Below are 15,592 nucleotides of genomic sequence, written 5' to 3'. Positions count from 1 at the left end.
CAATTTGATTTGATTTTGACACCTGCTGATGCCAACACCTGTTCCACACACATTTGTAGGCTATTTAAACGTCCTGGGTCAAATATTACTCAAATACATTACATTATATCTGCTCCACTCGTTTTTTACTTGTTGTTTATTCCCCTTGCGCAAAGAAAGAGAATGTTGGGTATCTGCATGGAGACACAAGACCCCCTCCCTCCCTTATGTCGCGCCGCTGCTGCTTCGCTCTGCTCTCCGATTGGACCGCCGCTGCGGAGGGCTGGCGTTAATGCAGCCTCGCTGCCTGGCGGTAGTTGCATCTAGCAGCCGTAGGCCGACAGAGACAATAGGGCAAGTCAGGCTGACAGAGGTACTGACGAAGCAGACAGAAGCACCAGCAAGGTGATATTATTGTGCGCGGCTGTGCATATTGGCAACAAAGCGTTGAATCTGCACTATTCAGAGATACGATTTTGCACAGGAAATCAGACCAGTCCTGCGACGGTTTATCCTGCTATGCAATTAAAGTTTCTGCTGAACGGAATGACAGCACCAGCTATTGCATGCAGCGCAATCTGAAAGGTAAGAGACATTGATAACAATGAATCATCATTGTTGGTTGGATCATAACAATTTCAATCAATTTATCAGTGCTTTTATTTGGATTGTATAGACCTGCTTTTGCATAATGTTTCACACATTCATTATTCCTGCTGGTCTGTTTTCATCCCGTAATGGCATGTTTACAAGCAAGTCGATGTGCTTTAATAATATGGTTTAGAATTAGCTAGGTGGTTTAAATTGTGTGCTTACATCTCTCAAAGGGTTATTTGTTGTGCATTATTATCTTACAGTAACCTATTATTTATTACATCTACGGCATCGTAACATGTAGCCTGAGACCAGTATAGTAAACAGTAGGAGAAGGACAATGGGTATGATAGCCTATGGCTGAAGCAATTTGGCTTGGTAGCATCATAGTGAAATAGCCTTCCAATGAATTGCAGTGATATTTATGTATAGTAATAAATACCTGTGTAGAAGAACATTTGAAATATATATGATGTGCTCAGGTGCTACATCTGTCATTGTAGACTGTTGTCTATTGGTATGGATGTTCCTATGCTCCTCTCCTCAGTGCCTTGTCTGTACACACACACACACACACACACACACACACACACACACACACACACACACACACACACACACACACACACACACACACACACACACACACACACACACACACACAAACACACACATATTATTTGTCTATTCGTTTAACACCTACTGTAAAGTTCCATATGAATCCTCCATGCTACTCGTAGACACAACATGTCATTGTTCTTGTCAGACGCTGTCGATAATAGGCTTTGTCTGTGCTGGGACATGTGATCCAAAGACTTGTGTGTTTTGTGGTCACTTAGCTAGAGCATTCAGCGGCTATATATATTCTACCCTTTGCCTTTGTCAGCTTCATCTCACACTGGCCACACAGCAGTGTGAGATGGAGAAACAGCTATAGCATTCAGAGCATATGCAAACTATATTCTTTGTGAAGTGTCCCTCACTGACCATACTGTAGATGTAATGGGGATCATATTCAGATTCTCAGCATTACCCAGAGCAGCAGGTTGGATGGCTTTCCTCTCAGACAGACAGTGACAGTGTTATGTAAGCAATGTGAGTGAAAACAGTTGGCTTTGCTGTTGGTGGAGGTTGGAGAAACCCCTCTGGTGATTTTTAATGGTTTGTGAGAGACAACAGAAAACCATCCCTCTCTTACGACACAATCTTCATTCTAGATGTACCGTTATATCATTCATTGTGAGCTTTGTGATTTGAGAGCTGCTGGTTTGGGGGCATTGTGGGTGTTGTCTTACTGGCACTCACCTGTTTGTATTTGACAATAATACGCTAAGGGCATTAAGGTGCCAGCCTGTCTGGCATTTCTCCTTGACTGTGAGAGGAAACAACAGTGGCACCCAGTTCACCTAGTCCTTGGGATATAGCCTGTTTTACTAGTGGACAGACCCCAGGAGAAGGACTTCTGCACTGTTCTATCTTTTGGTCTAAATTGCTCACTGTTACAACACCAAATAAACCATGTTGACCCGTATTATTCATAAGTGTTATGAGTCATGACAACTAAAGCACCCTCCACACAGGCTGACCTATTCTGTACATTAGTTCTGGTACTATACAAACACACAAAACTATATTCACATCCCCTAGCTGTTTGGAAATGTAGGACAATGTACTTTTTTGAGGATGGTAAAATGGGCTGTGTTAGATTCGTTCAAACATTTACATCAAATAGAGGCGAATGACCCCCACTCCTCAGTTAAACAAAGAAAACAGTACATTGGCTGGATGTTCTGTTTGGGTTTAGGACATACTCCAACAGCCTGCCAACATGGTCAATGGCCCAGGTAATTGAACAATCTACCAGACAGCAGAACTCAAATTGCAATCTCACTGCATCAACGGCCTTCCGTCCAGTAAAGCTGTAGTAGGACTTCTCTAAGTAACTGTTATACCTTTGTTGGAATACCTACTGCACTGAACAACAACACAGAGAACATGCTATGCACACACAATCAACTATAGATGGATGCTGTGTTGCATCCATGGAAGAATACATTTTACAACATCAAAGACCATGTCACCATTTCCATTTGAATCTAAATGGCTAAGTAAGACAATGCAGTGAAAGTGTGTTACATGGGACACGTTTATAAGAGTGCCAGACTCCTCATTTAATCATGGACTGGGCGGCAATCATCCACATCGTAACTGTGGGAGACAGGCAGTGCCATGAAGAATAAATCAAAAACTGTGATCCCATTTCAGTTCACAGCTCAGTCTCTTGATTTGTGTAGATTTTGACATGTTAATCAATCATTTACATTGTTGTTTCACCTCTAGAAAATCGTACTTAATCACATCAAATCTTGCTAACAAAGGTTGAGATTCACAATTTACATTGCATATCTACAAATGAATCACTCCGGCTCATATTATAGTGATGGTAACATTTTGTAGGTGGATTACCTCTTTACTCCCAGATCTATTGATTAGACATTAGACATTATTATTAGGTGTAAATACTCAAGAATGGACCTTGGCAGGCAGCGTTGATCAGCTGGCCAAGGCAGCTCTTGCTGTGCTGCTCTTTCTGTTGTGTGTGGTTGTGTGTTTGTGTGAGTGTAAATGTGTCTGCGTGCACGTGTGTGATTGTAAATGTGTCTGCGTGCACGTGTGTGAAGAGCAGGAGGCAGATGACCATTGCTCAGCACTTTGTGCGGGTTGTCACGTTTCCTACCTATAGTCACATAGCACCCAGACTGTAAGTCAATATTCCTGGCATCGCCAGCAATTAACTACAGCCTGCCTTCCTGCCTGCCTGTCTGCCCTCTATGAGCTGTGAGCTGCAGCAAGGCGACAAAAAGGTCCTCAGTGTCCAGGCCTCTCACTGCACTGCCCAGCCCCTCCCCCATCTGCAGTACTAGCCAGCCCCTCCCCGACCTGCAGTACTGCCCCTTGGGCCCTCCAGTCACCAATCCTCATCGACCACCTTTTCCCCAGTGTGTTATGCAAAGACCAGCGTCACATGGGGATACAGAAGGGAGGAGTGGGGATGAGGGCTGTGACTCAAGGTACACCAGTCAAACTGTGCTCCGTCTGTGCTTTGAATACAGATGAGCTGAATCCCATTGAGGAGAGACGTGGCATGGTGGTCACAGTGCTCTATCTGTGTGACAAACAGAGCTTGGTGCTCCCAGAGGTCCTCCTGGGAATAGCGGTGGCATGAATATTCCGGGGACTGGGGGCAGGAAGCGGGGACGGGGAGCAGCGAGGGAGCGGGCCTGGTGGCTGCTGTGGGGCTGAGTCAGGGCTGCAGCAGAGGAGCAGAGCTTAATTACCACTGTTTGACTCTCCTTTCATCTCCAGGCTCTTTGATATGACACACACCATGCAAAAGTGTGTGTGTGTGTGTGTGTGTGTGTGTGTGTGTGTGTGTGTGTGTGTGTGTGTGTGTGTGTGTGTGTGTGTGTGTGTGTGTGTGTGTGTGTGTGTGTGTGTGTGTGTGTGTGTGTGTGTGTGTGTGTGTGTGTGTGTGTGTGTGTGTGTGTGTGTCTGTGGCGCTGGTTCATCTTCATATGTAGAAGAGAAACGGGACTGGGCTGCCTAGGCTGTTGTGTGTTTTAATAACCTTGTTAGTGGGATGCTGACTGGACTGCTGCTAGTCGTCATAGTACTGCTCTGATGGACAGCCAGCTGGCTCCCCTGTTGAAACAGCACCCTCAGTGAATTGTCACACATGTACAATGCATAAACTCACAGAAAAATAAGCACACACACACACACACACACACACACACACACACACACACACACACACACACACACACACACACACACACACACACACACACACACACACACACACACACACACACACACACACACACACACACACACACACACACTGTGGAGCCGTCCCTGAGGCATACACAGATGGACTATCCACAGGATGTCTCTCGCATCCTGTCTCATTCAACACATTCTTATCTTCATTAATGAGAGATGGCACAATTATGCTGTACCATCAGGGCCGTGAAGTTCATTCAGTCATTCAGAGATTTGTCTGCCCTGGGTGATGAAAGAAAGGACATTGCAAATGAGTGTTTCTTGGCTTGTCGTTACATGGTCTTGGATCAGACGGCCGACTGAAACAGATCTGCAATGAGCTGAGCTGACAAACTTTCACCGGCAGGCAAGATAATGAAAGTGCCTGTCAAGAATGAACCACTGTTGTTGCTGTGTCTCTCCTTTGACATGCAAGTGAATGTTGAGTTGATGCTCGGAGTCATTTGAGGCTCAGACCTAGACTACAGGTTTTATGGATCTCACTGAACTCTAACAGGAGACATTTTGAAACAAAGTTTTGGAGGGCACAGAAGAGTAACAGAAGAAGCATAGTCACATTATCTGAATCCAGAGTGCGAGTGACTGATTAGTGAAGTGGAAAGGGAATTAGTTGTCTCTGTTCTTTCCTCTGCAGTGGTTGTGTGTTCCCCAGCACTGTTCTCTGGGTGGAAACAGAGGCCTGTGATCTCGGTCACTTGAAAGGGGCTTCACACAGCGGAAAGTAGATCTGTGTTTAACGCAGGATGCAATGGTTACATAAGAGCTTATTTGTCTCGGATACAAAACACTCAGTGTCTTTGATGTTGTCGATAAGCGAGGTGTGTGTCTCTCTGTGTGTAGAGAGAGGTGAGACACAAAAGCCATTGGTGTATCCACCATTTTCATTGTATAGGCTACGTGCCGATCTCTCTTTAACCTTGCATTCCTCCCGGCCTCCTGGGTGGCGCAGTGGTCTAGGGCACTGCATCGCAGTGCTAGCTGCGCCACCAGAGACTCTGGGTTCGCGCCCAGGCTCTGTCGCAGCCGGCCATGACCGGGAGGTCCGTGAGGCGACGCACAATTGGCCTAGCGTCGTCCGGGTTAGGGAGGGTTTGGCGGTAGGGATATCCTTGTCTCATCGCGCACCAGCGACTCCTGTGGCGGGCCGGGTGCACCAAGGTGGCCAGGTGCACGGTGTTTCCTCCGACACATTCGGTTGGAGGCGCGCTGTGTTAAGAAGCAGTGCGGCTTGGCTTGGTTAGGTTGTGTTTCGGAGGACGCATGGCTTTCGACCTTCGTCTCTCCCGAGCCCGTACGGGAGTTGTAGCGATGAGACAAGATAGTAATTACTAACAATTGGATACCACGAAATTGGGGAGAAAAGGGGGTAAAATTAATAAATAAATAAAAAACTTGCATTCCTTCCTGCTCCTCTTGTTAACTTCTTTAGGAACAACAGCAGTCACCAGATCCCTGTGCTCCAGGCATCTCTCCCAGGCAGAATGAGCTCCTCTCCCCATGGGTCCCACGGGTCTGGGTCCCACGGGTCTGGGTCCCGCGCCTCCATCGACATCCTGGAGGAGCTGCAGCTCATTGCTGCCCAGAACCTGGAGAAGCTAGACATCAGCAAGTACTATGAGGTCATCAGAGAGCTGGGTAAGGGTACCTATGGGAAAGTGGACCTGGTCATCCACAAAATCAGAGGTGAGTTTGTCTCTGATGGAAGCTACCTGTGCCGTTGAGAATAACCAATGTGTTATATTCATGTCAGTTGGTCTATTCCAGACAGACCATCAACAGAGCGCAACAAAACAGAAACATTGCTTGCTGATGTGAAAACAACCTAATCATATTTTTTCTGGGGTTTTATATCAGTGTTAACAATCAGAACATTTAGATTCACTCCAGATTCCATCTAAAATGTATTTTTTAAACTTATTTTCCACGGTCACAGTAATCTTACACATCTTTGAAGTATTTAGATCGCTCCACTCTTTAAAGAATTAATTTGTGGACCATAATTATAGTGAATGCGGCGTTCCTAGTTTCGGAATAGCAGTGAAGTACAAACCCCATCCAGATTGCTTATCAAAATGACCTATTTTAGCAAATCTTTTCAACCTGTGTGACATAAAATGCAAGACAAAATGTCAACCATCTGCTCAGTCCACTTTACAGTCTTGTTTAACCAACTCAAAAGTGTGTGGGGGTGAGCAAATGACCCTCCTACATCTAGGGGAATAATGACATACACAAGCCACCAAAGTGCACAGTTTGTCCTCAGCTCTTTTATAAAGCAGTGAAAGGACACACAATCTGGAACTATCCAAAACCACTATGACTGGGTTGTCATTAGACCTAAATCATGTACAAAACACTTACATCCAGGCTGTATCACAACCGGGCCGTGATTGGGAGTCCCATAGGGCGGCGCACAATTGGCCCAGTGTCGTCAGGGTGTGGCCGGTGTAGGCCGTTATTGTAAATAAGAATTTGTTCTTACCTGACTTGCCTAGTTAAATAAAGGGAAAAAATAAAGTATTTACCCAGCTCTCCCACGCTGCCATCCCACGCTGCCATCATATTACATTCCCCAATTCAAACATTTGACGCTATCAGCTCAGGACATAAATAATGAAAAGAGTTCTTGCCGTCAGAGATGTGTTGAATAGTATTTATATGATGACTTCTAAATCATGCTGCTGTGTAATTAGGTTTTAGTGAGGCAGGCCAATTTGCTACCCTATAAAAGCTCTGGGAATTAGGGTGGTTGTAAATTTGGGTATGAGTATATTCTCAGATCAGCATGATTCATAGGGGAGACCAATCTTTATTTTACAGTTTGATGATAGCTTTGATAATGCTCACTCAATCCATCATACAGGTGGATATTAGCTTGAATGTAGAGCTGTAGTTCTGGAATAATTTATTGCATATCAGTCATCATGTGGGATTACCACAATTCAGCAAAAATGTATATTAGGAGATCAAATCATTTTGAAGCAGGCTATCAAAACAGTTCTTCACTTTCAAATCTGATTTAGTTAGAATTAATATTCACAATTTGTCTGTGAGTAAATATCCATCTAAACCTCTTCAAAATGTACAGTATGTTCAATTAATATTTAGTGTTCCCTTTTATATACGACTATAGAGAGACAATATTAGTTATCTTGTATTTGCAGTGCAAATATTTTCCCAATACAATTTTCTCTTGATTTTAGTAGTTCAACATTACGTATTTACCAACATTGCGTTTTTACCATATCAACAATCATATAATTTGGTGTAGTTTTAGTTTAATTTATTCACACAAAAAAAGACAAGTGAAAGACAAACAGTGACATTGAAAAAACAAGGTACAGTAAAGATGTGTGCAGGTGAGGTTAGAAACCCAAGAGGACTTTTATGAAAACCAAAAATATACAGTGCATTCGGAAAGTATACATGTTGTTATGTTACAGCCTTATTCTAAAATGGATTAAATAAATACAAATCCTCATCCATATACACACAATACCCCATAATGAAAACGAGAAAACAGTAAAAAAATCAAAATCAAAACAGAAATACCTTATTTCCATAAGTATTCAAGACTCTTTGCAATGACACTTGAAATTGATCTCAGGTGCATCCTGTTACCATTGATCATCCTTGAGATGTTTCTACAACTTGATTGGAGTCCACCTACACACATACACAATCCATGTCTTCAATTGTCTCAAGACTTAAAAATCCTTCTTTAACCTGTCTCCTCCCCTTCATCTACACTGATTGAAGTGGATTTAACAAGTGACATAAATAAGGGATCATAGCTTTCACCTGGATTCACCTGATCAGTCTGACATGGAAAGGTGTTCTTAATGTTTTTTATACTGAGTGTATATGAATCACAAGGATTTACAGACAGGCAAAGGAAAAGCAGCTTCCCCCTCCCAATCATTGGCTCTAATTTTATTAGTGTTGCACTTACTGGCTCTATTTCAGTACGTGTTTACTGCAACACTTTTGTATGTAATCACTTTCAATTTACTGCCAAATCCGCTGCATCAAAGCTGAAGTGCCCAGGCAGCCCCATCCCCTCTCTGTAGGTAAAGAGGATGGTGTCGTGACTAAACTATTCTGACAGAGGCTTTGGAATATTTATAAATCCCCCTCAGCGAAAAAAGTGGTCTTGGATGAAATCCTGTAACCTCACTAAATTGAATTAATCCCAGACAGGTTTTGTAATTAATATCAGTTTAATTTATTTACAAGCCTAAATTCGGTGCAGCTAACTGTCTCATAGGACTCGCAGAACATTTCTCATCCAGTATTGTACGTTATGTTCTAGGCACTAAGATGGCTCTGAAGTTCTTGAGGAAGAAAACAACCAAACTGAAGAGCTTCTTAAGGGAGTACAGCATCTCTCTCTACCTGTCTCCCTGCCCCTTTATCATCAACATGTTCGGCATTGCCTTTGAGACAGATGACTACTACGTCTTTGCTCAGGAGTATGCCCTGGCAGGAGACCTCTTCGACGTCATTCCCCCTCAGGTGAGATGAACAGAGATGTATTCATCTGCTGTTACAATAGAAGGCGCTCAACATAATGTCTGAAATATGAATAACATAAAAGCTATTTTATTTCCAGGTGAAGGATAATGTACAGATTTTACATGAGAAATGTTCATGTCTAAAATGAATGTGAGATATTGTTGCTGTATATCTATTTTTAGAAAAAGCTCAGATAGCAACATAATCCAAGTCATTATCTAACCACCCGTCATCCATTGAAGACTATTTATAGAAAGTTATTTTCTATAACTAATGTAATACCTGATAACCCCTAGTCAACATGCACAGTGGAGAGTTACATAAAATCCTTGGCTTATGGCCAAACACACATTCTCATGGACGGCTTAAATCTTTTACTTGCTGGTGGATTGTTTGACCTCAGTGTGTACTCGTCTCTGTTTAGGTGGGTCTTCCAGAGACGGTGGCTAAGCGTTGTGTCCACCAGGTGGCCATCGCCCTGGACTACCTGCACTGTAAGAAGCTAGTCCACCGGGACATCAAGCCTGAGAACATCCTCATCTTTGACAAAGAGTGCCGTAAGGTCAAGCTGTCAGACTTCGGCATGACACGGCGTGCCGGTTCCCCAGTGAAGCGTGTCAGCGGAACCATCCCGTACACAGCACCGGAGTTGTGCGATGCCTCGCAGCACGAGGGCTTCTGCGTGGACTACAGCACTGACGTGTGGGCCTTCGGTGTCCTCCTCTTCTGCATGCTCACCGGCAACTTCCCCTGGGAGAAGGCCCTGCCGTCCGACGCCTTCTACCAGGAGTTTGTGCGCTGGCAGCGGCGCCGGACGGGCACCGTGCCCTCTCAGTGGCGGCGCTTCACAGACGAGGGGCTGCGCATGTTCCGCAGGCTCCTGTCCATTGAGCAGGAGCGCCGCTGCTCCGTTAAGGAGGTTTTCAGCTACTTCAACCACCACTGGATGCTGGACAATGAGCCAGGTAGCAGCAGCGTTGCAGGAGGAGGGTCAGTGGGCAGTGGGCCCCAGGTGGAGCTCAGCTCGTCGTCATCTGAAGAGGATGTACTGGTGGACAGGCTAAAGCAGCAGAGCCTGATAGAGCCCATGGGCGGACACTACTCCTCCACCGGCTCCCCCTCCTCCACCAGCAGCTACGAACGTGTCTCCCGTGACAATGGAGGGGCTGGACGCCACTTGGTGGCCACGCCCATTGAAATTTGTGTGTAGAGATTGGCTATGTGCACACACATACACACACTGTATAAACACTAACATATGAAGGTCAAATAACAGAGTACGATCTTCCTGGTCAAAGTAAGTGGTGGGAGAACAGCCTGGTCTCATAGACTAGAAGTAACATAGTAAATGTAAATCCTCGACACTGAAATTATTATGATATGTTACTTTTTGTATGGTTATATAAGACAGATGGTTACTTAAGGCAAAAACGAAAGTAGGGTGGTTGGTCGGGCGTATAACTCGAATGTCTAGCAACCCAAAGGTTGCACATTTAAATCTCATCACGGATAACTCTAGCAACTTTTCAACTACTTACTAGTTTTTAGCTAATTACCATGTTAGCTAACCCTTCCCCTTCCCCTAACCCTAACCTTAACTCTTTTAGCTAACCCTTCCCCTGACCCCTAGCCCTAACCCCCAGCCTACCTAACGTTAGCCAGGTAGCTAAAGTTAGCCACCTAGATAGAATTCGTAACATATAGTACGTTTTGCAAATTCGTAACATATAGTACGTTTAGAAAATTTGTCATATATAATACGAAATGTCATTCGTTATATAGCATATGAAATGGGTGATGGACATCCACAAATTATACATACCATACAAAACGAAACGTAGCATATCACGCTAAATGGAGTGTCACGGATTTATGTACAGAGTAATACGAAATGCTCTGAGACCAGGTTGGGGAGAAAGGAAGATGAGGAAAAATGATGGTTGGTGCTCGAAGGAGGTGGTTGTTTCACTATAGATTCTGACAAACATTCCTATTGACGATTAACTCTGAGGGAATGACAAAAGACAATCACAACCAGTACTGATTACTGAACAGATGTGTGGGCGTCTGCATGCATTTATTGATGTATTGTACTGTAGCCATATTCAGACTAAAATGTACAACAAGATCGGACAGAGACAACAAACATGTGAAGGACAAAACAAGAGTTTACAGAATAGCAACATAATGTCCTAGTAAGTTGTATTGGAGCTCACCAGATCCTATCGTAAAGCAATATGTTCAAGCAACTTCTCTGCAAAAATGACTTCTCTGATAAATGGCTCATGGAATAATGGAAGAAATTAAACAATTTTGAATCTGCTGTAATTGCATCAGTAAAAGATAATTGGAGAGTGTAAAAGTTGGCTGTCATTGTGACTTTTACCATAGTGCAATGTGAACCAATGGTACTACGGTGTGTCTGTATTGTATACCCTTATGTTCTGTGGGTATAATAGCTTTATGTAATGTCGTTTTTGTTAATATTATTTATTTGAGTCCTTGATTTCTGAACATATATTTTTGCTATTTATTTTATAAAGTAGCATTAGAGATTTGACTTTTTTGATACTTTACATTTGCCAATGTTTTACATTTGCCAATTTAAGCAGCCATTTTGAAAAGGGAAACTGCATTTGACCTTCCCCCATAGCAATGTCATATAATCCCATGGAACTGCTTTTCATCTCCTGTGAATGGATTATGTTGATGTTGGCCATTACCTCTTTAGCAGTAGCTATAGTGCATTATTATGTCAGTCAGAGTGTTTAGTTCACCTCCTCTTGTCTGCGTGCTATGCCTGCTAGGCCTGGTACACCATGACAGTAATGCAGTAATGGATAAGAACACCGACTTTACGTGATAGCCTGCAGTATACATAACCATTAGAAGCTTAACGCTACTATGGTTTTACTTTAGTTTATTGACTGTTGTGTCATGGTGACATGAGGACGAAATGTCCATGTTTAATGTAAAGCATAAAGTGGTTTCATTTGGAGTTTTCTCAGGTATCCTCTTTATACTGTATTATACCATATGGGTAAAAAAAAACTGTTATAAGACTATGATAGTATATGGCCAATACACACCATATACATCCTCTTTTGGGATTAATTTAAAAGCTCCAGCTGAGCCTAAATGTTCTGTGGGCATGTCGTACCATAACAAATTAGTTATCTTTTAGCTTTTAACTGTAGGTGAAAGGGCAGAATCCTAAAAATGAATTTCCTTGACTGGTCTTTTATTTTATACATTAGTTTGGCAAATTTGTACATGCAGATGTCAGATGAAAGCATCAAAGGATGAATGGATGAGCATTTTTTAAATTGCATGGTTAATAAAGAAAACATGTGTGAAATCAGATCGTACAGTAATTGTGCAAGTGAAAAATATGTGCAAAAAAATAGTTGTATAGTGAAATTTTGCTGTGGCACAAATTTGCATAATTTGATATTGTTCTCAAAATAAAAAATCTAGGGCTGAAATAGCAAAAAAGAATTGTTCCATTGTATTTGACGTGCTATATTTGTATAGGCTTCCGTCACAAGATCACAGACGATGTAGTGGGACTATGGGGATACTACCTACATGTCCTCAAGTACGTTTGGGATGTGACTTGAATTATTTGTTTTATTTTGTGTGACTTACCTTTAAAAGGGAAACATTTCAAAAGCTGGAAAACAGGATGGGATACTGGATATAATGTCCACCATGGAACATCTGAAATACATGAGGCATTTGGGAGAAATGCACAACGGTTAATTTTAGAATAGACTCTACTCTCTCTGTGTGTTGTGTTTTTCAGAAATGTTTGCATGAATCAATATTGCTCTGGAGGAACGCTGTTGAAATAAATCTCTAGAGTGAAAAGTTGAAGTATTTATTTTTCTGCCACTGGAAAAATACTTATTGTATGTAAACAGAGGCAAACACACTGGGCCCTATTTCCCCCTCTGCCACACCCACCACCCCCTCAGAAACACACTGGGCCCTATTTCCCCCTCTGCCACACCCACCACCCCCTCAGAAACACACTGGGCCCTATTTCCCCCTCTGCCACACCCACCACCCCCTCAGAAACACACTGGGCCCTATTTCCCCCTCTGCCACACCCACCACCCCCTCAGAAACACACTGGGCCCTATTTCCCCCTCTGCCGCACCCACCACCCCCTCAGAAACACACTGGGCCCTATTTCCCCCTCTGCCACACCCACCACCCCCTCAGAAACACACTGGGCCCTATTTCCCCCTCTGCCACACCCACCACCCCCTCAGAAACACACTGGGCCCTATTTCCCCCTCTGCCGCACCCACCACCCCCTCAGAAACACACTGGGCCCTATTTCCCCCTCTGCCGCACCCACCACCCCCTCAGAAACACACTGGGCCCTATTTCCCCCTCTGCCACACCCACCACCCCCTCAGAAACACACTGGGCCCTATTTCCCCCTCTGCCGCACCCACCACCCCCTCAGAAACACACTGGGCCCTATTTCCCCCTCTGCCACACCCACCACCCCCTCAGAAACACACTAGACTGAAAGAAATTCAGCACTTTTTTGTCTTTAAATAAACATCAATGCATTTTGAAAGCAGCAGTCCAGTTCTGTTGCCTCTCAGCTGCTGATATATTCTCATGAGTAGATATTTCATAAATCTGTTATTTATGTGTTTTGTTATTAGTAATGTTATGGGATTTCCTTGTCTTTCTGTGCCGTGTAATTTTATCACGCTGCCGTGTTGTGGAGTTTGTCTGTAGAACATGCGCTGCTAGAACTCGTCTCTTATTCAGTCCATCCAATAGAACGCTGTCTTCCCTAAACTTTCCTCTCCTTTCATTCAAAATGAAATAAAGCAATCTGAAATGAAGATTGAATCTGTTGTGTGGCTTTGAAGTGTGTGGTGCCTGTGAGGCTGCAGCATGGCTGGCTGGTGGTAACAGAAAGGAGATGTGCTACTAGACTAGATCACGGTGGAAACGACCACTCTGTATTTTGTTGAAAGTATAATTAATCTGGATGAATCATGGTTCTGGTGTTTATTTAAAAGGTATTTTAGAGAGCCCACTCAATGACGCCCCACTCAATTCTGAAACCACTGATGCATTGTTTCTGCTCAGTTGTGATGTACAGTAAAGTGATTCTATCCAAAACACCACTGGTCTGTATTATACAATCCCAGATGGGTTTTTGGTAAATGTGACCCAGGATTTCTAGTTAAACCACATTAAACCCTCACTACTAACCAATAACTACTTTCCAAAGGTTTATGTAGTCTAATAATGTAGAGTGTAGTTTGGAGACTACTGGCTACAAAATGTTGCTAGCTCATTTGAAAAAGATATATATATTTGATTTTCTTCTCCCCAATTTCTATCTTGTCTCATCGTTGCAACTCCCCAACGTGCTCGGGAGGCGAAGGTCGAGTCGTGCGTCCTCCGAAACATGACCCACCAAACTGTGCTTCTTAACACCCGCCCACTTAACCCGGAAGTCAGCTGCACCAATGTGCCTGAGGAAACACTGTTCACCTGACAACCGAGGTCAGCCTGCAGGCGCCCGGCCCACCACAAGGAGTCGCTAGAGCGTGATGTGCCAAGTAAAGCCCCCCCAGCCAAACCCTCCCCTAACCCAATTGTGCACCGCCCTATGGGACTCCCGATCACGGCCGGTTGTGATACAGCCCGGGATCAAACCTGGGTCTGTTGTGACGCCTCTAGCACTGTGATGCAGTGCTTTAGACCGCTGCGCCACTCGGGAGGCCTGAAAAATATTTTATATTCTTTCTGGGGCCTACACTGTGTATCACAATGATGAAGCGTGTGGAGATAATGAGAAGGGGTGAGTGAATAGGGTGAGCATCAGTGCTTGAGACAACCAGTACCAGGGCAGGCCTGTGGATCTGCTTGGATGCAGCACAGCAGGGAAACCAACAGCTCACCCTGGCCAAGGCAGTGCTGCTGCTGCTGGAGTGGAAATCATCAGGACTGCATGTTCAGCATAGCAATTACTATAGAGCACTGCACTGCACACCTCACTGCCTCTCCACTCCACTGTCATGTTTACTGTCTCTACTGTAGCTGTGGCTAGCAGGGGGAGAGCGGCTGGGAGGATAACGGTTTGATACATCCTTAAATACTATCTGAATGTTACTTCTAATGAAAATAATACAATGATGTTCAGTCTCCTTAGCTAATCATGCACACAGAGTGTAAGACCACAGAGATGACCTGTACAGATGTAGGATTTTAATTGAATTACACTGTTGCAGGAAAACTTGTAGTGTATTCAAGGTTTAAAAAGGCTTCTGAAGTTTGTAATTTCCATTTTGAAATTTCAGACTTGATTTTGTGTATCAACACCGACAAAAATGTCCATTAGTTATAATCCACATAATAATTCCCGTTTCCTGTTACTGCAGGATTGTTTTCCTGCTGTAGCAAACTGGCTCAAATGAAGATTTGACATCTTTAGGTGTGAATAAAAAGAGTATGATACTGTATCCAACTCTGAGGGATATTAAACTGGCCACAGTGTGCCTGTTAAGCCTGTGTGGAAGAGCCTTTATAAGAGCCTTGAGCAAGTGTGTAAGAGCGTGTGAACTCATTGCCAAGTAGAGAGAGGAATGGCTTACAGGTCTAGTGGAACTGTACATTT

At 43.7% G+C, this 15,592-nt stretch overlaps 1 protein-coding gene across 1 annotated transcript; it reads left to right on the top strand.

Annotated features, from left to right (window-relative positions):
• Positions 1 to 296: 296 nt before the first annotated feature.
• Positions 297 to 13,805, top strand: LOC139564973 (serine/threonine-protein kinase SBK1-like). Its single transcript, XM_071384927.1, has 4 exons — positions 297 to 564; positions 5,849 to 6,102; positions 8,732 to 8,934; positions 9,359 to 13,805. Exons 2-4 carry the CDS (start codon positions 5,901 to 5,903, stop codon positions 10,142 to 10,144), a joined length of 1,191 nt encoding a protein of 396 aa, XP_071241028.1. The 5' UTR covers positions 297 to 564; positions 5,849 to 5,900; the 3' UTR covers positions 10,145 to 13,805.
• Positions 13,806 to 15,592: the final 1,787 nt, after the last annotated feature.

Source organism: Salvelinus alpinus, chromosome 36 (assembly GCF_045679555.1).
Source record: "Salvelinus alpinus chromosome 36, SLU_Salpinus.1, whole genome shotgun sequence".
NCBI classification, from domain to species: domain Eukaryota; kingdom Metazoa; phylum Chordata; class Actinopteri; order Salmoniformes; family Salmonidae; genus Salvelinus; species Salvelinus alpinus.
This window is presented reverse-complemented; position numbering and strand designations above follow the sequence as displayed.